Raw genomic sequence first — 22,355 nt, 5'->3', positions numbered from 1 at the left:
ATGCATTAGCCAGTGCTGATTGGCCAGAGTACGGAATTCGGCCAATCAGCGCTGGCTCTGCTGGAGGAGGCGGAGTCTAAGGTCGGACCTGAATGGAGACTGGTGTGGAGCGATCTTAGACTCCACCTCCTCCAGCAGAGCCAGCGCTGATTGGTCGAGTTCCGTACTCTGGCCAATCAGCGCTGGCCAATGCATCCCTATGGGAAAAAGTTTATCTCACAAAAATCACAATTACACACCCGATAGAGCCCCAAAAAGTTATTTTTAATAACATTCCCCCCTAAATAAAGGTTATCCCTAGCTATCCCTGCCTGTACAGCTATCCCTGTCTCATAGTCACAAAGTTCACATTCTCATATGACCCGGATTTGAAATCCACTATTCGTCTAAAATGGAGGTCACCTGATTTCGGCAGCCAATGACTTTTTCCAATTTTTTTCAATGCCCCCGGTGTCGTAGTTCCTGTCCCACCTCCCCTGCGCTGTTATTGGTGCAAAAAAGGCGCCAGGGAAGGTGGGAGGGGAATCGAATTTTGGCGCACTTTACCACGCGGTGTTCGATTCGATTCGAACATGGCAAACACCCTGATATCCGATCGAACATGTGTTCGATAGAACACTGTTCGCTCATCTCTACTAGGAAGATAAGCTGCAGTTTTTAAGCTGAAGCACTATATGGATAAAGTTCACATTGTTAATCACTTCTTTAACCCCTTGTGAATGTGCAAATTCTAGGGCTAAATGAAAATATTATTAAAATAAAATCAAATGTGTAAATTTCCTCTCCATTTTGTATTAATCCCTGTTAAGCACTTATAGGGGTGAAATACTTGGTATATGTTGTTTTGGCTTATTTAAGGGGTGCAGTTTTGAAAATGGGGTGATTTATGGGGGGCTTTAATACAGGAGTCTTTCAAAACCCCTTCATAACTGGATTAGTCCCTTAAAAAATGTGTTTTGGAAATTTCTTGAAAATTTTGAATATTGTTGTTTCACTTGTAAACCTTCTAATGTCCGTAAAAAATAAAAGGGTGACTAAAGTTTGATGCCGACATAAAGCAGAGATCTGGGACAGGAGATTTATGATATAATTTTGGCGGTCTGACTATCTGTAAGCAATGTACATCATTTCAAACTTTATAAAATGCATATTTTTCAAAATTTCCACCAAATTTCCTATTTTTTCATAATTAAACACAAAACATATCAACCAAAATTTACCACTAACATGAAGTACAATGTGTTACGAAAAAACAATCTCAAAATCACTTTGGTAAGTTAAAGCGTTCCAAAGTTATTGCTACATAAAGTGACACATCAGTTTTGAAAAATCGAGCTTTGTCAGGAAGTCAAAAAGTGGCATCGGTGGGAAGGGGTTAAATTAAAAAAAAAAAAAAAAAAAAAAAAAGAAAAGTGAAAACCAGACATGATTTCCCTCCTATTTTGTTTATATTTTCCCAGATATAAAAAAAATTAAAACACATTCAGAAATTAAAAAAAAAACATAAAATAAAGCCCTATGTGCCCCCGAAAAAATTTGCAAAAATTAGTTGAATGAGACATTTGAGAAAAATGTTACAGCCCTCAAAATGCACATACAAAAAAAACTAAAATGTGTCTGGTCCTGGACCACAAATTGGCCTGGTACTGAAGTGGTTAAACCTGTAAAATTGATTTTTGCCTCATTTTAAATGGTATATAAGATTTCATTTAGGAATAAAATCTTTATAAAAATAATGTAGTAATTCAGAGTAACTCCTGTATTCTAATATAAACTGTGAATTTGTAAACTGGTACAATATGATATAGATCCTCAGTGGAAGAAGCTCAGGCTTATAAATGTGATTCATTATCTCCCTCTAGTGGACAACCTGTATAATAATCTCTACAGAAAGTTATTGTCTGAGCTATTTTTTAACATCTCAATACCTTCTAAATAGCTTCTCATGTGTACCCGAGTAAATATGGACGAACTGACTCGTACCAAGCCGGGTTTGACCAGAATATTCGAAATTTTTAGTTTTGTTTTTACAAAACTGAACAATTGGCAATTCATTTCAGCATAATAGAACCCAGAGTATAATGGTGAAAGCACAGGAGAGATGACAAAAAAACCCAAAAACATTCAAACTCACATTCCATTGACTTCAACTGGAGCCGCTCGCTTCTTTTTTCTGCTAGCTAGTAGTAGAAAAAGAAGCGACATGCCCTAGCTTGCCGCGGATTCCGCAGCTGGCTCTGCCACAGCGTGAGACTCCCTCCCGATTAGGCCCATTCATTCGGGCCTAATCCGTAGCGGATGCTGCGACGGCATGCCGGTGCACTGCATCAGCATTCCGTCGCGGCTAGCCGCGTAGTATGTTCATACGCGGAATCCATTTTCTGCCATGTGAACATACCCTATAAGTGGCTCTAAAAGATAGAACTGCAGCCACCATGAACCTAAATGTGACAGACTTCTACTCCTACCCTCTTCTAACTCCTACACTGGGTTATGGCAAAAGCAGAAGTCAGAGTAGGCAGAGTTTGTTCAGTTTGGAATACAAGCAATAAGTCATGGCAGACAGAGCAGGATCAGAACCTAGTACACAAGGCACGGTCAAAGACAGACAGAATCTGCAAGCTAGAAACCTGTTTCTTCAGACCACTTCCAGTAGGACTGACTGGGAAAAGATTACATGGAAAACAGTCCCTTGAAGAGCCACGGTATACACCTTACTGGCAGAGGCTGAAGCACAGCGGTCACAGATAGGTGACACTATAATGGTGTGATTCCTGCTATCACGCAGACCAGCGTATGATATTCAGTGCAATAGAACTGGCACTGAATACAGCCCTGAACACATGGGGTAGATGGTTATAGAAGAAAATAAAGAAAAGAACACCAGGGGACGCTATAGGAACTATGTAATAATTATGGGACAAAACCTTTAAGGATGAGCACTACCATGTGACTAGAAGTAAAGGTGTAAGCTTTAGGTATTAGAATTAATTTTCTTTTATATATATATATATATATATATGTATATATATATATATATATATATATATATATATATACTTTCTTCTTTCTGTGGTTGTTACTTATCAAATACCTGTATATAGTCTGGCACAAGTCACCAGCACAAGACAACTTTCTAAACTATTCCAGTGCCTGTGCATAACAAATGTCTCCCAGTGATAAAGCTTCCACATACATAATGCTGATAACTCATTTATTGTTGTTATATTTGCACAATGATTATAACAGGACTTCTTAAGAAGAATGAGAGAGAACATAATTTGCAATGTATTTGACAGCCAGTGTAGTTTCTTTACAGGTTGCTCTTATCTGAGACTCAGGAAGGAGAAAGCCTCGCTTGCCTCTGTCCCTTAGCTCAAATGTGAAGGAGTACCGAATTCCTTGTGTGTAGGCCCAGTCGTCAGAGGATCCAGAAGTGGCATCTAGAAGGAACAGTTACACTTATTTTAATATTATTTTAATAAATAAAATGAATAGATAATTCATATTATATTGTATTTTATTGTGTTATGTTGACTTATTATTATTCTTATTATTCCTTTATTATATTGTATTTTTTCATGTCAGAATTACAATTTCTATCTTTGCTTATATAGTTTCACTTGATTTAATAACCAGTGAAGCTGTTCACCACCCAAATACTAGTACTAAATACGTTATAAAATAAAGGCCAAACCTGCTGATTTTGGTTGGACCATTTTACGTGTTTGGGGGCCTCCAGACTATCCCTTGGGAAAGAAGGATCAGGTATATTGATCTTTTGTTTGCAGGGAGCAGCTTGCTTTCTCCTCATTGACAACATCTTTTTTATTTTTTTGTAGAATGTGAGCCCCACATAGGGCTCACAATGTACATTTTTCCCTAACAGTATGTCTTTGGAGTATGGGAGGAAATCCACACAAACATAGGGAGAACATACAAACTCCTTGCAGATGTTGTCCTTGGCAGGATTCAAATCCAGGACTCCAGCGCTGCAATGCTAACCACTGAGCCACAATGTTGACACTCATTGATAACATATACATACATGATAGCCTGAGCCAAGTGTATGGAGGGGGTCTACTAAAGTGTATGACCTTCCAATTATCAGTTTACTTGACTCTTCACATTCTAGTTCTCACACAAACGTTATCTGCCATTTATTTATTACTGAAATATCTTCCTCTCTGATTCTCCATTAACCAGACTTTACAATGTGTAGTCCATTGTGAGCTCTACTGTAAGAGTCCTCTATCCCACCCACTCTTTGATGCTGTTCTCCTAAGCAGTTCTTTTCCTGGACTTCCAGTTAGTCTAAGAAAGTGTCAGGGTTACGCCGCCTACAACTCAGATCTCATCCATGAGCCCTTCCCTAACCATTCTTTCCGCTCCTGTCCTAATCTGACTTTGTTCTCTTATAACCTCTTCCATGTACATTTATATGTCTTCTCTTTTGCTGCCTTTTTCCTCTGCAATACAGTTGACTTGTTCCCTCATTTCCCTTGTAGTTTAAACAATCCCCCTAAAAAAAAATAGCTTCTCCAATATTGCCTACACATGCTCAATTCTGTTCTAATATTTTCTTACAATTAATGGTCTCTCACTACTTCCATTTTCCTTATAATTTTAGATCTTGTCCCCCCCCCCGCCTATAGATGAGAAATCCTCATTAGGGTTGAGCCAATCTTGAGATTTCAGGATCGATTTCAAAATCCGATTTCCGATCATTTTCCAGCCGATCCCGATCGTGAAATTTGCTTGATTGCCGATCGGGATCCGATCTTTTCCGATCCCGATCTTAAACCCTAGTCAGTGCTTCTCTATGGGAAAAGTCACTTGAAGCTTGAGCCGATCTTGAAATAATCTCCGACCTCGATCCTGCTGGAACAGATCGGGTCGGAATTCCGATCGCAATCGTGAAATTTACTTGATCGCCGATCGTAATCTGATCTTTTCCAATCCCGATCGCTCAACCCTAGTCCTCATCCTATATGTCTACTTTTTTTGTCTTATGTCCTGAATTTTATCTTACAAGATTTACAAATATGCATAAGAAGGATATGTTCACATTGGCATTGGAGATTCTAGTAAAAATCATAGACAAAACAATCCTGCATATAGGATTTCTAAATGGATATTCAACGGATCCCATTTGTGTCCATCATATGCAAGACTCTGGCCTATAAAAGAACAGAAAAAGGTAAAACCTGATGGAAATGTGACTGTAGCCTTTGGTGAGTGATATATAAAGGATGATAAAGTTATGTATAGAATTATTCTACAGCACAGACAATCCATAATACAATATTATGGAAATTCATTACATGAAGTCAAAGATTTGTTCTTTTGTTTAGTGCTAATTTGGAAATGAGATCAAAAATAAATTGAAGCAGCCATTAAAATAGTAATAATCTAAAAGAGACATGCTTACAAATTGTGGATGCAGACGGTCCATAGACATATTTTGTTTTATAAAGGCTTGATAATTCTGTTATGGCGCCCTTAGATATTTCATCCTGGACAAAAACAAAACGTTTTATTGATATTTTCTTGTAATAAATGTAACTTGTAGAATACCCTCTAGTCACTAGGTCTCATTGTAGACTAACATGTCCTGTTCTGTAGAGATCTCCTCATTATCATCACAGGTAGGATTACAAGGTAACACCTGTATGTAGATCCCAGAGGATCCACCATTCACAATAGATGATGGTCACAGCTCACCTCTCCATATACAGTGACTTCTGCGAAAATCTGAAATGTTAACAAAGTCTATGCAAAGTGCACCTGAAAAAAAATCTACACCAGTTAGGATCTAAGTGTGAGTTATAGTAAACCTGTCCCTGCACCTCCTTCTTCTGTTCCTTGTTCTGCTCACTTTCATAAAAAGTGGCGATGCAGAAGGAACAATATGGTGCATCCTTAGTGCAAGAAAGGGCCATGTATCAATGAAGCGTCACATTTGCGCCCATCAAAGCCAAAAGAAAAAAAAAATTATTGATACCTGGTTTAATTACTAAAAAGCAGTTATTAGTTATCTTTAGAACTCCACAAAATAATATTTTTGGTAGGATTAAAATTCAGGCCTGATCAATTTCTCATTGAACCCAACTCGCCAACACCATTTGTCTGCAATGCTGGGTTGATATGTTTGGTACTGGTAACAGATTCCGTTTAAAGGGGTAATAAGACAGGGAAACCCTATAACTATCAGTCCACCCATGAAGTCAGCTCTATTAACAGTTTACTTGCCAGTTCCTGTGCATCGGGTGCTAGGTCATATGTATAGGAGTAAGGGTACAGTAACATCTGGGAGTAGGCATGGATACTGATGTAGGCTTTGATTGACTTTAGGTGGCTGAGGATGAAGTTAGCGACGTTCTTTGTTTCTTCCTCAGACCCCGCTGCCTTTCCACAGTAGATCTCAGTGCAGGGATCATCTGCAGCTCCAATCTCTACAAGACACAAATAAAGCAGGGGTTATTACATTAAAACATATGCATGAAGCACATTATCCACTGAATATTTGGAACATTTATAGTTATATATGTTAGTCTAAATTACATTTTAGAAATATTTTTTAGGCACTTTGCGAGTAGCTAGAAAAGAGACACTATATATATATATATATATATATATATATATATACTGTATTGTAAGCCGATGGCTGGTCAGGTAATGGAGGGGGTGTACATGTCACCCAGACTACTAAGGTGGGCAAGATGAAAAAACTCCAGAAAGAATGTTTCTCAGCAGATAACTATTGTCTGCTGAGGGATATTTCAGAGTTCCGGTTACTGGGCTGCATTTTTAGTAATGACAGGTAGGTTGGTAGTGGGACCTGTCATTCCACCCCCCTCCAGTCCACACTTTGGGGATGTTCTGGCAGCGACTGCTCATCAAGGGAGGCTTAAGAAGCCAGCTCCAGCAGCAGACTGGGGGGAGAGCTTGGCTGGAGAGCCGACAGAGAGGTCATACTCTTGGAGCTGTGTCCTGAAGGATTCTTCTGTATTTTGGATTTTTGTTATTCTAGGTGAGGTAACCTCTTCTATGTTTAGTTAGAGCCTAGCCTGCAGGTATTTATTTTTGTATTGTTTCCTTTTGTTGCTGCACTATATTTTTGAGTGAAAATAAACTCTACCTTTGTTTTGGACTAAAGAAACTGGACTTTTGTGTCTATGCCACCCCACCTAGCAACCCCAGACCCTGACAATATTTTAAATGGTTTCCACACCAAGTCATAATAGTACAGAGAAAACTTGTAGAACATGCTATTACATTTTGTAGTATAAAGCCAACATCACAGTAGTAGTGTTTACTAGCATCAAAATAGTTTGACATAGGTAGTGAGCTTCCTCTGTCACTCCATTGGTGCTCCTGGTTGCAGTTGGTTTGCCATGACAGCCCAGCCCAACATTTATTTTTAGTTGCATTTTTTGTAACATTTTTTATTTAGTTTCATCTTGTAAGTGCATTTTTCCTGGCATTTTCCAAGTTCTTACAGAGCAAGCTGTGGAAAAGATATCCAAACATTGGGCCAATACTAACACCAGTCCTAATAGTCCAGGAGGTGCACTCTCTGCTGGGCTGTTCAAGTGGGGAAAAATGTACGGCAGATCATAGCTGGTGTACATTTACTGCTGGTGTATATAATGATAAATCTGGGGGGCTAAAGCCCTGTCATTTCATACCCTTGCCATGCCCCCTTTTCAGGAAAGCAGCACAACAATTTTTCATAATCTGTATGTTTCTTATGATTGTCAATTGCTATTGAGGCAATGACTGTTAATGTCCCGCTTTAACCAAGTCAAGTGATAGGCTATGGATTGTATATTGGGCTCTTACCACACCATGATATGTTAAAATTCCTGTTGAGATCTGTGCCAAAACAGTCACCGTCTGGTGCTGGTGAACGATTCTTTCTCCACATACGATCCTATAAAATATATTTTATATTACTCACTGATTTTACATTTGTATTGGTCAGTAGTCATTGTAGGCCTTTATATTGGAATAAAAGTCATTACCGTTGTCCAGGTATAAATATAACCATCTATGTTTAATACAGGGAGAATGTAGAAGTTCAGGTTTGTTAGTAGCTTCTTTACGTCTTCGTCTTTGGTATATCCAGAAACAAGCTGGAGAGAAATAATTGACATAGTCACAAGCTGTTATGGATTCTTCCTAGATAGGTAAAGTTTTTCCCATGAATATAACTATATGTATATTTGTAGATAATTACAAGTTAAACATTTTTCAAGGTTTTAAAGATTTTCTCCAACAATCTTAGTGGTGACAGTCTTTTGTCTTGATTTGATGACAATGGATATGACCAATAATACAGGAACGTATTAGATCCAGCCATGATTTCCTTATTGTGGCCAGGTTATCAGGCAGGGACAGTGTACGCATGAGAAGATAACCCGTCCACAGTAAGGAAGTCTTAGCTGTATATCACAAGTGGTAGACCATAGAAAGTTCCTATGTTCATGTCATATCCATTGGTAACTAATCAAGACAAAATCCATTGGGATTTTAACTTGGAAATTTCAATAAGAACAGGTTCATCATATGATGGTTATGGGGCCTGTTGGATATCTCATACAGTGGTCCTTTTGCCAGTTTACCAGATGAAAAAGTATGGCATGCAGGACTTTTTCATCCATGTTTTTGATGGACTCTGTGACTGAGACCGCACACAGGACCTTAGATAGTCTTATACTGTATAACTACTTATAATACTGACCTCTCTAACAAACCACTGGCAGAAGGCAGGAGCGATCCATTCTCTGGCATGTATACCACAGTCCATGAAGATCGCTGGCCCTTCAGTGCTTGACTGCCCAACCTTTTCATCATAATAAAATCAAAGTGTAAGTGTCATACCGCACAGAACAGGATTATCATTTTCTATTATTATCACATCATATCTTTTGATTCAGGAAGTATAATGTAAAATAGAATTTATCTATATTTATTTAATGAGCCAACGATGACTATAGGTATCATTATTGGATTGATAGCTAAGCACAAAATCCTCATTTAGTCATCGATCTCTTCATTTTCCTGCTCTTAGATGCACAGTTTGCATAATTTAAAATATTTCCATGATCAAAAATGTCCGCTAAATAATAGTATCATGCATAATACAGCAAATGAACTATGCATTAAATGTGATGGAGCCAAGTCAGGTCTTAGCTGTTGATCTATTGGAAGGTTAAATATTGAATAAATGGAATAGATCCATATTCTTAAAGTGATTACAGTATGTGGTACCCAAGAGAAATACTTAAAACTCGCCTCCAGTTGTAAAACAACTTTTTATAAATGAATAGTATAGGAGAATTTAATAAACTTTGTAATATATCTTATTAAAAAATATGTTTCCTTCTCCTCTTATTATTGTAAAAGATAGATAAACACCGAGCACACTTTATAGTGTAGATAGTCTATTCACCTTTTTAAATAAATGTAATGAATGTATTAGACCTGGTGGCCTCTCACCTGGTTTGGTTGTGACAGCGTTCACAACTCCGTACTAAGGTGTATATGATACCAGGTATGGGGAGCAGCACGTCTCAATGGCACCGGTTGTGTCAACCAGGGAAACAGCAGAGGAATAGGGCAGGACAGCGCTCACAGGTCCAATAGATTTTATTAATAAGAAGAATTGCACAACGCAAATAATCACAGCGTTTCGGGCTGGACACCCTTTCTCAAGTGCGTATCTAATTAAAAACACACAAATCCATATATAAGGTAACATATAGAATCTATAACATATAAAATCACAAACAGCTAAAATTGTAATGTTGCCAAACTCAGATATAACACTTCAAAGCTGATATACAACATAAAGATATATATATATAAAAAAAGGATAAAAGATCTATGTATATAGTGAACAATATGAGCTTCCAGCTCATTGTATATCTATTTTTAAGGATGCCAGTTACACAATGAGTATATGGATAAACTATATATGCTCCCAATGTGCTATATTCTTTTTATATATATATATATATATATATATATATATATATATATATATATATATATATATATATATATATATATATATCTTTATGTTGTATATCAGCTTTGAAGTGTTATATCTGAGTTTGGCAACATTACAATTTTAACTGTTTGTGATTTTATATGTTATAGATTCTATATGTTACCTTATATATGGATTTGTGTGTTTTTAATTAGATACGCACTTGAGAAAGGGCGTCCAGCCCGAAACGCTGTGATTATTTGCGTTGTGCAATTCTTCTTATTAATAAAATCTATTGGACCTGTGAGCGCCATCCTGCCCTATTCCTCTCCTCTTATTAGGCTGGGTTATTCTTTATAGCTTAGTGTATAGAGAGGGGAGGGGAACCCTGAAAAAGACACACGTGCTGCTACACTCTGAGCTTTTCTGACACTGCCATATCTTTAATATAAGACTTTACCTCTATACAGAATGAAGTACTAAATCGATTAACTTCATTCCCCTTTCCCTCTCTATAGAGTTCTATGTGTGACCTGAATAAAGAGATGGATTATATGTAAAGAAACAGTCTGAGTGAAGATAAAAAGCAGGAGTGCAACCTCATAATGGATAAGCAGGGTGCCCATATTTGCAGATGATACTAAACTTTGTAAGGTAATCAATAATGAGGAGGATAGTAGAATATTACAGGGGGGTCTAAGGAAACTGGAAGCATGGGCGGAGACTTGGCAAATGAAGTTTAATGTTGACAAATGTAAGGTAATGCACTTTGGTCGACAAAATAAAATGTATGACTATGTACTTAATAGTAAATTACTGGGTAAGACTGCCAATGAAAAAGACTTAGGGATTTTGGTGGACAGCAAGCTTACCTTTAGTGACCAGTGTCAGGCAGCTGCTGCCAAGGCAAATACAAATAAAGAGGTATATATTCTCATGACAAGAACATGCTTCTATACAAATCACTGTCTTTCAGAAATTTTCTTTCAGAGATCTAGGATAGCTGGGTAACAAGCAGTGTAGGAGCTATAGTATGACCACATTACCTGTTCTATCGAACAGCTAAGAATGGAACATTAAACAACAGGGTGATTCAAGGTATTTTTTATAGGTTTTAATTTTTATCGGATATTTTTTTGTCTGTTTCATTGAACTGTATTATTTTTTCATGTTGTAATAAAATGTTAAAATATTAAAAGGGTATTCTCACATGAGACATTTATAGCATATCTACAGCTTATTCTTGACAGGTGGGTTTTGAAAAAGAGGGTCCTGAGTCTGGCCTCTGACATGGCCACAGTCATCTATAGAATGGCTGCATATGGTAAGGTTTCTCCATTTAAGTCATTGAATTGTCTTCTCTCCATTTATTCTGCAGCTGGTGTGTGTGTGTGTGTGTTGGGAAGAAGTGGGGCTATTAGAGGACCCCTGTTCTCCCAATAAATGGTAGTCCCAGATATGCCATAAAAGTCTCAGATTGATATACTCCCTTAATTTACCATTTTCCAGGCAATGTGTATAAAAAGTAAAACAGGCTATCAGATTACCAGAGGTTGAGCATCACAAGCATTTGCATGTAATTGCAAAACATATACTGTATGCATCTATATTACTGCTTTATATCCTCTTGTTCTATATTTTTAGTACATTCTGTTTGTATTTAGTAGTTGATATCAATATGAACTATTCCATCTACAACTATTGCTATAATGTAAAGCCTCCAGGCTCGGGGACCCTAAACCACAACAGGTCTTTATGCTACTGGGTTTTAGAGCACCAAACAATGGTGACCCCAAACCCACACTTGTCTCCATTTGGCCAGAGATCTATGTTTCTAGGTTCCTGAATTATACATTTGGAACCCACTATCTGCTACATGTAGGTATTGGTATTAAGAGGCCATACAAACCTCAATATTTTCACACGTTACAGCTTAGGGCTCGTTCACATCTGCGCCCGGTCTCCGTTCTGTAGGTTTCCGTTTCCTGCACAAAACAGAGGCAGGATACGGAAACCTGCAGAACTCTTTCTCACCCATTCATTTGAATGGGTGAGAAAACTGTCCGGCCGTGAGCGGCAGTGAGCGTTTTATGCTCTCCGCCGCAAAACCGGATTTTTTAATCCGGACACAGAGTCGGACATGCAGTACTCTGTGTCCGGATTAAAAAAAACGGATTCATGGCGGAGAGCATAAAACGCTCACTGCCGCTCACGGCCGGACCCGGTCTGTGGTTTCCGTCTTGCATGCAGAAGACGGAAACCACAAAACGGAGACCCGAACGCAGGTGTGAACCTAGCGTTAGATGTTAGAGTTTCTTTGATTCTGATACAGACAAGGACTCCACACTAAAGCTTCTTTGCACTGCATTCATTATTTTTTTATGATCCTCCATGGTTCTTGGCATGGGATAAAAACAATGAGTCTCTGAAAGGGCCCTCAAGTTAATGGGGCACTAGTCACAGATGGTCAAGTACAAGCCTAATGTTAATAAAGTATTACAATCACCAAGAAGAAACCATTTTATAAATACATTTCTTACCCTAAGAACATGCATCGGACGGCCTTCATAGGTGTTACCAATGTCAATGCGGCTGAGAAGATCTGGATGCTTCGCTTCCATGTTGAAGATCCAATCAGCAATCTAAAAACAAAAGAAGAAAGTATCGATTAACATTACATGAAGTTATATATAATGAAAGCTAATATACAAGCAGTGCCATGACTTGAACTTGACGTTGACAAACCTTACCAATATTCATCCAAATGTCAGGTAAATTCATGGACAGTCTAATATACATATTTGGTTATTTTCAATTAGTATTTGTTGCAAAAAAAAACCAAACAAAAAACAATACAGAAACAAAAGTCATTACTTCCTACCATATGTAACTGAAAGAGGGTCTGTCAGATCTTCTATCATGTCTGTTTTATTAAACATCTTGCATGGTCTGAATACGGTATGTATACAGGGCACCCTTTCAAGTCATGGAGTTATACGCCTTGTATTTTTGTGCTGCATCAACACCATGATCAAGACTGCGTACGATATAACAGGCAAAACCTAAAAAATAACAACGTGTATCTACAAATGTACTAAGATTTCTTACCGTATCCCAGTCATTGTACTTAATATATTTATGGTTCTTTGACTTCTGAAGCTTAGAATTATCCCGCTGTGCTACAATCTCTGCCTGAAGATCATGGAGTAAAATCCTAATAAAAAGGAACAGATGAAAGGTTAGCACTTCTGTCCTCATGGTCCCATATGCACAGAAAACATACATAAGGATGCAAGGTAGTTCGCCCATAACAGGGCCCACCATAGTATTCTTATACCAACACAAACCAAAGTGCTTCCATAAGGACACCAGTCATAGAAACAACTGTTTTGTGTCAGCCATTTGCCCTGTCTGATATGTGAATGTTTTTCCTGGAAGACAATAATAATTCAGTAATAACAGATAGTACACACACGCTACTGTGCAGATGGTAGGTACAAACACCAATGCATAGAGCCATCAATGAACCATCAATGACATCACCAGTAATCCAGGAGAATAATTTACTTTTTTAGTAGTTCTGGACCTCCTATTCTTTTTCAAGGGTCTCCCTGACATTCTGGGTGAGTGGTAATATATGATCACTTTACTGTCTGTCAGTACAATGTGCAAACATTTTTTTGCAAAATCAATGACATTTGTATCAATAGCCAAAATCTGAATTTAATACTAGTAGATAAAATAATGACACCTACTCAGATTGTACGGTATTCTGATTCAGAAGTTGGAGGACGCTGTCGGTGTGGTTGGCATGAACATGAAAATCCACAGTCATCTTTGGTGCTATTCTTGATGGTGAATCTGGGTGCCAAAAGTCAAGCTTAAAAAAGTAAAATGTTGGTGTTTCAGATTGTGAAGATAAAGAAAAGCTTATTTCCTAAGTATTTATTGAAGCTAGGAGGGTTGTCACATAAGGGCTATTGAAATGAAGGTGGATCAGCTGATCGCCATGGGTTTGGCTTCTGAAGTCAGCTATCATTACTAGAGGAATCCACTGCAGGGGAAATATGTTTTATACCCAGCCTGGTGCATTCATGATACTCTCCTTGCTGTGAACAACAGCTGCAGAGACATGCTGCGCATACACCAAAAACAGGGCCGGCGTCAGCACCTAGCATACCAGAGCAAGTGCCAGGGCCCAAAGCACCTGAGGGGGCCCATTTGACAGTGGCATAGGGTACGGGGCCCGCGCCCAGCTAGAAATGGCTGGGGCCCAGGACCACCATGATAGCAGTCAGGGAAAGGCTGGTTCCCCAACCACTATACATACTGCTAATGGAGAGGGGGTCGAGAGATCACTGAGCCCTTTCCCATTAGATACCAGCCCAGGGGAGGTGATTACAAATAAAAAAAATACTTATACTCACCTGTCCTGGGCTCAGCATTCACTCTGGAGCTCTTCTAGCGGATGACTGAGGTCCTTCTCCCCAGGTCTCACTGCTGTGAGGCGCAATGACATCATCACAGGCCCCAGCAGCGACGTTTGATTATTATACTTTGGGGTCTGAGGAGACCCCAGAGCATAATAATAGCATCAGCTGTAGCAGCGGGGGTCTTGGGAGCATATAATACTGTGTGTGGGCCACTGCTGGTATATAATACTGTGGGGGGGGGGCATTGAGGGCATATAATACTGTGTGCTGACCACTGTGCAGTATAGAATACTGTGTAAGGGCCACTGCGGAGCATTTAATACTATGTTGGGGCTACTGCGGAGCTTATCACACTCTGTGGGGGCCACTGCAGAGCATAATGCTGCGTGAAGGTCACTGCAGAGTATATAATTCTGTGTGGAGGCCACTGAAGGGCATATAATGCTGTGTGAGGGTCACTGCGGAGCCTATAATGCTGTCTGGGGGCCACTGCGGAGTACAATATGCTGTATGGGGGCCACAGTGGCCATATAATGCAGTGTGGGGGCCACTGTGGAGCATGTAATGCTGTCTGGGGGCCACTGTGGAGCACAATATGCTGTATGGAGGCACAGTGGGCATATAATGCTGTGTGGGGGCCACAGTGGGCATATAATGCCGTGTGGGGGCCACTGCGGGCATATAATGCCGTGTGGGGGCCACTGCGGGCATATAATGCCGTGTGGGGGCCACTGTGGAGCATATAATACTGTATGGGGGGCATTGTGGAGTGACACTATTAACAATATCGTGCCCTGTTCACATAGTGGAATCTGCACTGATTTTGCAGGGGATTTCACCCCTAGATCAGCAGCAGTTTCCTCCCTCATTCTGCTTCCTATTGAAACTAATTGGAGCAGGAAGCTGGGAAAAAAAGCATCCTGCTGGATCTTGTGGCAGATTCGGCAGCTGATTCGGAGGCCGTGGCTTGAGACTCCCCATTGATTAGACTCATTCGTTTGGGCCTATTCAGTGGTGGAAAACAGCTACAGAATGTTAATGGTCTGCACTGTGAATCGGGGAAAAAAAGTAAAGAAGAATTTGATGTCCACCCCAAATTCCTCTTTACTTTCCAATGTCCGAACTGGTTGTATCTACTTCTACAGTACTGGGGTGGACTCTGATATAGTCCATCCTATACGTCTCCCTCAACAAAACAAAAAAAACACCAAATTTTGATTCTTTTTTTTTTTTTTTTGCTGCAGTTTGCATGAGTTACTCCAAAAGGGGCCCACTGGGTCTATATCACCCAAGGGCCCACACAATCCTTGAGCCAGCCCTGTATATATATTGCATATATACTGTGGCCAGATTTAGCAGCCAAGAACAGTGATGTCTATCTGCAGACACAAAGATATGTTGGAACATGTGTTGAAGTTTCCTACCAAACTATGAACAAAAATTGTTGAAAGGCTCAGTGGTTAGCACTACAGCCTTGCAGTGCTGGAGTCCTGGTGTTCAAATCCCGCCATGGGCAAAAATCCATCTGCAAGGAGTTTGTATGTTCTCCCCGTGTTTGCATGGATTTCCATACCATATTCCAAAAAAAAAGACATACTGATAGGGAAAAATGTACATTGTGAGCTCTATGTGGGGCTCACAATCTGCATTAAAAAAAAAAAAAAAATTGTTGAAAGGCATCAAGGTGGTCTTATTCTGAAATTTGTTCTGCTGCCCTAGTATGGTTGAAAGGTAGAAACATTTGGAGGGCAAAGCGTGACATTGACATGCACGGCATGCCAATTTTTTTTCAGGCCACAACCCTGTCTATATGCTTTGCTTCCTGTTTACAGGAATTTTCCCCTATTTACAGACAACAGTGGAACATGCAGAAGTATTTTACTTGGTAAAATTTCATGTTCCCTATATTCACCTTCCCCATATTTTACATTGGACAGCTGCTCACACACTCCACACACTTTATAATGCCCTTTAGAAGCTTCTACACAGTATCATGCTTTTCAGTAACCCCCACACAGTATATTGGCCTATTAGTGTCCCACACACAGTATTATGCCCCTTAATAGCCCCCGCCTAGTAAACTGCCTGTTAGTGACCCCCACTCAGAATAAGGCTCCCTTAATGGTTCCTTTACAGTATAATGCCCCTTACCTGACCCCACACAATATATTCCTCTTTAGTGGCTTCCGCACAATATATTGCCCCCACAGTGTTCCCCACAGAGTATTAAGCCCCCTAGTGGCTCCAGACAGTATAATTCCACCATAGTGGCTGTTCACAGTATAATTCTCTTTAGTGGCTCTTCACAGTATAGTACTTCCCTAGTGGCTCCTCACAATATAATGCTCCTATAGTGGCCCCTCACCTTAGTACCTCTTTTCCCCCACAGTTTAGAAGTGTCTTCTAGACTGTGCTGTATCTGGCTTGGAGAGGCAGCCAGGATGTCATTATATTGTGTATGCCTGTGCCAAGCACAGACTGTGGGATCACAGGATAAATAGTGAAGCATAAATCAGCTCTTGGAGCTTTCTCTCTCTCTCCATTTTTCAGGAGCTTCCCAAAAAATTTGGGAGAATTGGTAAATATAAAGAACATATTTAATAATAACATTAGATTGGGTTATTGCTAGTTAAAAGATTTGCATCATTAAGCACTCCTTTAATAAATGGTCTCTTGTATGAAACCCAGTGCAGAATTCTAATCCACTTTTAGTTTCAGCTCATGTTAATGATAAAAGCAGAAATCTGATAAGTTGCTTTGGTCAACGCCTTTTGTTCTACTTTGCTCCGGTGTTCATTCACGACATCCATAACATTTGATGTGCTTTGTGATCATAACAATTTAAGGAGATTTCCAGGAGAAAACATTGATAGCCTATCTATACTGTAATTCTGTTTATCAGTAGAGTTTTCATATATGCTGATCCTCTACCTATAAAACATTGATAACCTATCTATATTGTAATCCTGCTAATCAGTAGGGTTTTCATACATGCTGAACTTCTATCGATCAAACATTGATCGCAGATCATAAGTATAGACCATCCATACTTTAATTCCTGAAAACCCCCCACCTGATTTGTTTGGTCCAATCTGATAAATACAGAAGTATAAAAAGTTTCATATGATATTACAGGTTTACATATTGCCATTTTAATTACTGTAACATCAATCATCCCACACCAATGTGCCAGGCCAAGGGTGGCATCTGAGAACCGATCACTAATGTTAGCAATTATTAATATGGGTAGTCCAGGGTAGCAGAAACATTATGTGCACGTACAAATCCAGATGTTTCTCAATTGTATCTAAAAAACTGTTAGACAAGTAAGCGAGGCTGGTCATAAATATTACATAGACATCTGCGAGTTCCTCTACAAATATTTCTGAAAATGTACAGACAAACTTTTCCAGATGCATTTGTTTCCCTGGAAGGAAAGACAACAAGCCTGCTCTAAGACAACATCCAACTGGCCTCATTTCTCCTTTTGTACCGTACACTTTAGATTACTATTAAGTATTGGTCAAATTATGAACATATTATCTGTCAGAATGAGAAACTGTGAAACAATAAATGTGGCAAGAAACGTGCCCAGCTGGAAGAAAATAGATCATGTGCATTCCCTCAACCTGTCATGACGGATGCCATAAATGAGCTCAATCTACTAACATAATCCCCTTTTCCACTGCATGCTACCAGACCACCTTAATTCGCCCATTTATGTTGTTTTTCTACTGCAAAAAAGGACTGGAAAGTACCTGGGACTGGGTGCTGGGTTTAACCCCACTGAGTTGAACTGGTACCATACAGTGGAAAAGTGACTTTAGACACAGCAATAAGGGCTGAACTTATTTTATGATCATATCATTAACAATTACGTCTGTGGACATAAGTTAACAAGCCAAACCACAGATTTATCCAAAAGTTAGACATGAGCTAGTGTGCATACTTTTTCCCATGAGGATCTATTTACAGCCTCAGGGTCTATTCGATGAAAACCAGTCCCTTTTGATCTGTGTCTAAGCGCAAGGATATAGGTTGTGGAAATGTAGTAAAAATCTATGGGAAAATGCAGCAATTCTGCAGGTAAACGTAACCTGCTCAATTCTTCAAAAATGAGTGTATCCATGGATGAAATTACACAAAATCTCTTTGCTTGTATATCCTGATCTTAGTCTAAGTCATCTCATCCAGCCAACCAGTGTCCTGCTCTGAATTGATGAGGAGCAACAACTTGGTAACAGCTGTCTATAGATGGATTACTCTTCTTTTTGAAGGGGTTCCTGGTATGGCTAAGATGAATTCATTTTACATTTCCTTTTTCTACACGGAGCATTGTCTGTACATAAGTCTCCAACCACCCACTGGGGCTCTTCAGTGAGATTGAATACATGTCACCTTGTACAGCTGTATATGGACACACAATTCCATAAAAAATGCTTGGAATATTTTAGAAATTAGACATACATTTGTCACTATGACTACTTACATGAAATCTCTTGTGCATACTTTTAATAAGCTTGACATGTTCTTCTGTCTCCAGCTGAGCTTGGATCACCTTGTGCCTGAAATGAATGTTAGAGATTACAGTGGAAAACCATGCCAGGTTACTGAGGATTAGAATAATATATAGAAGTACAGAAGTTACCCATGAAAAGTCAAACTTGATGAAGCTGAACAGACAGCAGCAGCACAAAACCAAATCCACAGCAACCTCATTGTGTTCACATTGGTTATTCAGTCAGTTCCAGCACAGTCCTCTCCTGTTAGTAGATTATATTGTCTGACTACGTAGTTCCTCTTCCCCAGCTCTCTGTTGTTGTTGTTTTGGGTGTTTTAATTTCATTTCCTATATCTTGCCCACAAGAATATTATCTACAAAGTATGATATCAGCAAAATCCAAGTATGATCAGTGTATAGCATTTTTAATAAAGACATTAGAAGTATATTTAAGGTTTTAGTTTTTTTCAAAGGCATCCCTGTAAATCCTGAAATATTTAATGCATATTATTATTAGTAGTATAGCTTCTATAGTATAATCAGGGGCGTAACTACCGGGGTAGCAGTGGTAGCAGCTGCCACAGGGCCCGGGACACTATGGGGCCCGGTGACAGCTGCTGCGGATTTTTTTTTTTTTTTTTTTATATAGGCCGTTACCTGCTGGTGTAATTTACTGCAGTGCCTGGGGCTGCCTGAAGATGGAGAGGAGCTGCCTCCTCCACAGTCCATCTTTTAACAGTATTAAAGCTAGCAATTGCTGCCTTTACTACTGCACCCTGCTGTCCGGGCCCCTCCCAGGACTTGCATAGTGACAGCGGGCAGGTGAAACTTCTGTCTCCTGCCCGCTGTCCCCAGGCCTTGTGCCAGCATCTATACTAGTAGATTGAAGGACCTGAGACATGACGTCATCGGGACGTCATCAAAGGTCCTTTAATCTACTAACATAGACTTAGTGTCTTTTGTGGGCGGAGCTACCCGGATTGTACAGGTCAGTGTACAATGGGGGGGGGGGGGGGGATGGGTTATAGGCTGTGAGGAAGAGGGGTACATGGGTGTGCAGGCTGTGTGTGAGAAAGTCTGCACCCCCATTCCTTCCTTTCTCACATACAGCCTGCACACCTATATACTCCTCCTACTCACATTCTGCACCCCCCATTCTGCCGTATGTGAGCAAGAGGGGTACATGGGCATGCAGGCTGTGTGTGAGCAAAGCAGGTAAGCTGGGGGCGCAGGCTGTGTGTGAGAAAGAAGGGGGAATGGGGGTGCAGGCTGTGGGTGAGCAAGAGTGTGGTGGAATGGGGGGTTCCCCCCTCCAGATCACCCTCTTGCTCGCACACATCTTGCACCCCCATTTCCCCTCTTTCTTATACACACCCTGCACCCCACGTCACCCTCTTATTCACAAACAGCCTGCACGCCCATGTACCCCTCTTGGAGGGGGCCCCATGTCAAAAGTTCCCCACGGGGCCCCGCCTTTCCTAGTTACTCCACTGATAGTATTATTCATTTTTTTAAAGTACCATTTAATTCATATGTATGAAACACATTTCCATATATGATATAAAACAATAGATAATACAGACTGGTATTGAGGGAGAGAAAACCCTACCTGGGAAGGCTTGCAATCTACATGGGAGGCTACAAGTATACTTCCAACATCTGTCGCGTAGAGAAGTTGTCCTATAGGCCCAGTTCACATCTGTGCATGGGTTTCCATTTGGAGAGTCCGTTGGTAGACCCCCCTGAATGCAAACCTAACCCGCATAAAAAAGCGGTTACCTAAAGAAACCCATGGACCCCATAGACTATAATACGGAAGGAAAAGCGCTGCTTGCAGGACTTTTCTCTCTGCATTTTTCTTACGGAGAGGGAAAGGGATAGCCCGAACGCAGATGTGAACAGGCCTTAGTTATTCACAGGAACACGGTAGTATAGCAGCTATCCAACATCTAATGTCTTCTCTGCAGCTGTATGTAATCTAACATTTCATGTACAGTAACAGGAGTTATACACTGGGATTGCTAAAAAAGAGGCCAGAAAAATGTTGTTTCTTGTGATCACTAAATAAGTAAGTTTGAGAGCCTTAAGCTCCCAAAATTACTTCTTTACAAATTGACTTACTGTACATACTAGGAGACCCCTATAAAGGGATTCTACCATCATGTTACAGAGCACATGACATACTATACCATTATATACCATTGCTATGTATGTCACTATTGTAGATTTAGAGAAAAACAACTTTGAAGTCTTATGCAAATGAGGCGGTTGGTGCACATGGGGCCACACATCTGACACATACAATGTATACAGTAATTAAACATGTCCTTAAAAAAAATTCCAAAAAAAGGCAAAAGATAAATAAACTGGTGACATAAATCACTAGACATCATATAGTGAATGTATAGACAGGATAAAGGGGGCTACATCGGTAAGCTCAGGTATCCAGACAGAATGGGAACAATCTAGAGCTAGAGTATAGATGGCCATCAATAGTAGATCTGTGGGGTCCCGGGTGTACCCAAACACCGCAGCTCTCTGTATTGTTTACACGCTGCTCACTCGCCATACAAGTCGTAGCGACGAGTGTAGATGTTGTAGCGCTGCCCCATTAACATGCTACAGTTCGTACAGCTAGTGAGTAGTGTAGTTCACGGTATGTAAATAATACCGAGAGCTTTGCTGTGTGGGTATCGGTGATTGGCGTGGTCACTGTTTAGACAGAAGTATTCCTATTATACAACCATATGAAATGTGAAGAAAATCTTTTCATAATTTAGATTATTGCACTGTGATTATTACTGTCATTATTGCATGTTTAGTGTGTCCACACACTAAACAATGTTTATGGGGCATCCTGACTGAGGTTTACACATTGCGGCAGATTTTTTGCCTTTTATGTGTAAATATTTACTATATACACAGAGTGGTAGTTATAGTGTTTGTAACAAATATTGCCAAAATGTTGGATGTAGCTAAACCCAGACCTAATCAAAAAGGCATTGTTGCTCTCCTCTCCTGAGCTCCAGTGTAGGTTTTGGGCCTCTTCAATAATGTCACAGTGAATTACATTGGTGTCATTGTGCATCATGACAACGGTGTAACCCACCTGACCACTGAGGCCTGTGATTAGGATATCAGTGAAAAGGCCCAAAAATGGGCGCTCGAGCCCAGGAGAGGAGAATAATAATGTTAGTTATGTTTGATCATGTCCCCTCATTATACTCTGGGGTCTGAAAAGAACAAGATTCTCCCAACAAATACTGTAAGTGCATTGGCCCTACTGACCAATTCCGCTTCTCTCCATGGCCATTTCCCCTTCAGCTTCCAGGTTGTCCCGTGTGCTGCTTGAATAAAGTTAGCGATGTGCTGATGCTATTCAGCGTTAGTGATGTGATGTGGGACACACTAAGCCCCCTGGTGG

The 22,355-nt window shown here is 39.9% G+C and overlaps 1 protein-coding gene across 1 annotated transcript; it reads right to left on the bottom strand.

The window, feature by feature from the left end:
- Positions 1 to 3,200: 3,200 nt before the first annotated feature.
- On the bottom strand, positions 3,201 to 19,206 carry LOC142198052 (carboxypeptidase B-like). Its single transcript, XM_075268853.1, has 11 exons — positions 19,079 to 19,206; positions 18,920 to 18,995; positions 13,753 to 13,877; positions 13,106 to 13,211; positions 12,538 to 12,639; positions 8,747 to 8,848; positions 8,028 to 8,138; positions 7,846 to 7,936; positions 6,253 to 6,455; positions 5,432 to 5,516; positions 3,201 to 3,443 (listed from the first exon to the last, which is right to left on the bottom strand). The coding sequence occupies exons 1-11, from the start codon at positions 19,147 to 19,149 to the stop codon at positions 3,256 to 3,258; spliced, it is 1,260 nt and encodes a 419-aa protein (XP_075124954.1). The 5' UTR covers positions 19,150 to 19,206; the 3' UTR covers positions 3,201 to 3,255.
- Between the last annotated feature and the right edge of the window lie 3,149 nt (positions 19,207 to 22,355).

Source organism: Leptodactylus fuscus, chromosome 3 (genome assembly GCF_031893055.1).
Source record: "Leptodactylus fuscus isolate aLepFus1 chromosome 3, aLepFus1.hap2, whole genome shotgun sequence".
Lineage (NCBI taxonomy): Eukaryota > Metazoa > Chordata > Amphibia > Anura > Leptodactylidae > Leptodactylus > Leptodactylus fuscus.
Note: the sequence above shows the minus strand (reverse complement) of the source record. Positions and strands in the feature narration are given on the sequence as shown.

What these genes read in the sequence shown, in the direction of transcription:
- LOC142198052 (XM_075268853.1), bottom strand. Translation starts at nt 19,149, where the DNA reads ATGAGGTTGCTGTGGATTTGGTTTTGTGCTGCTGCTGTCTGTTCAGCT. An exon ending in AGTACAATGACTGGGATACG is followed by an intron (nt 12,640 to 13,105) that starts GTAAGAAATCTT and finishes TTTTGTTTTTAG; the next exon opens with ATTGCTGATTGGATCTTCAA. An exon ending in ACCGTCTGCATCCACAATTT is followed by an intron (nt 3,444 to 5,431) that starts GTAAGCATGTCT and finishes TGTTCCTTCTAG; the next exon opens with ATGCCACTTCTGGATCCTCT.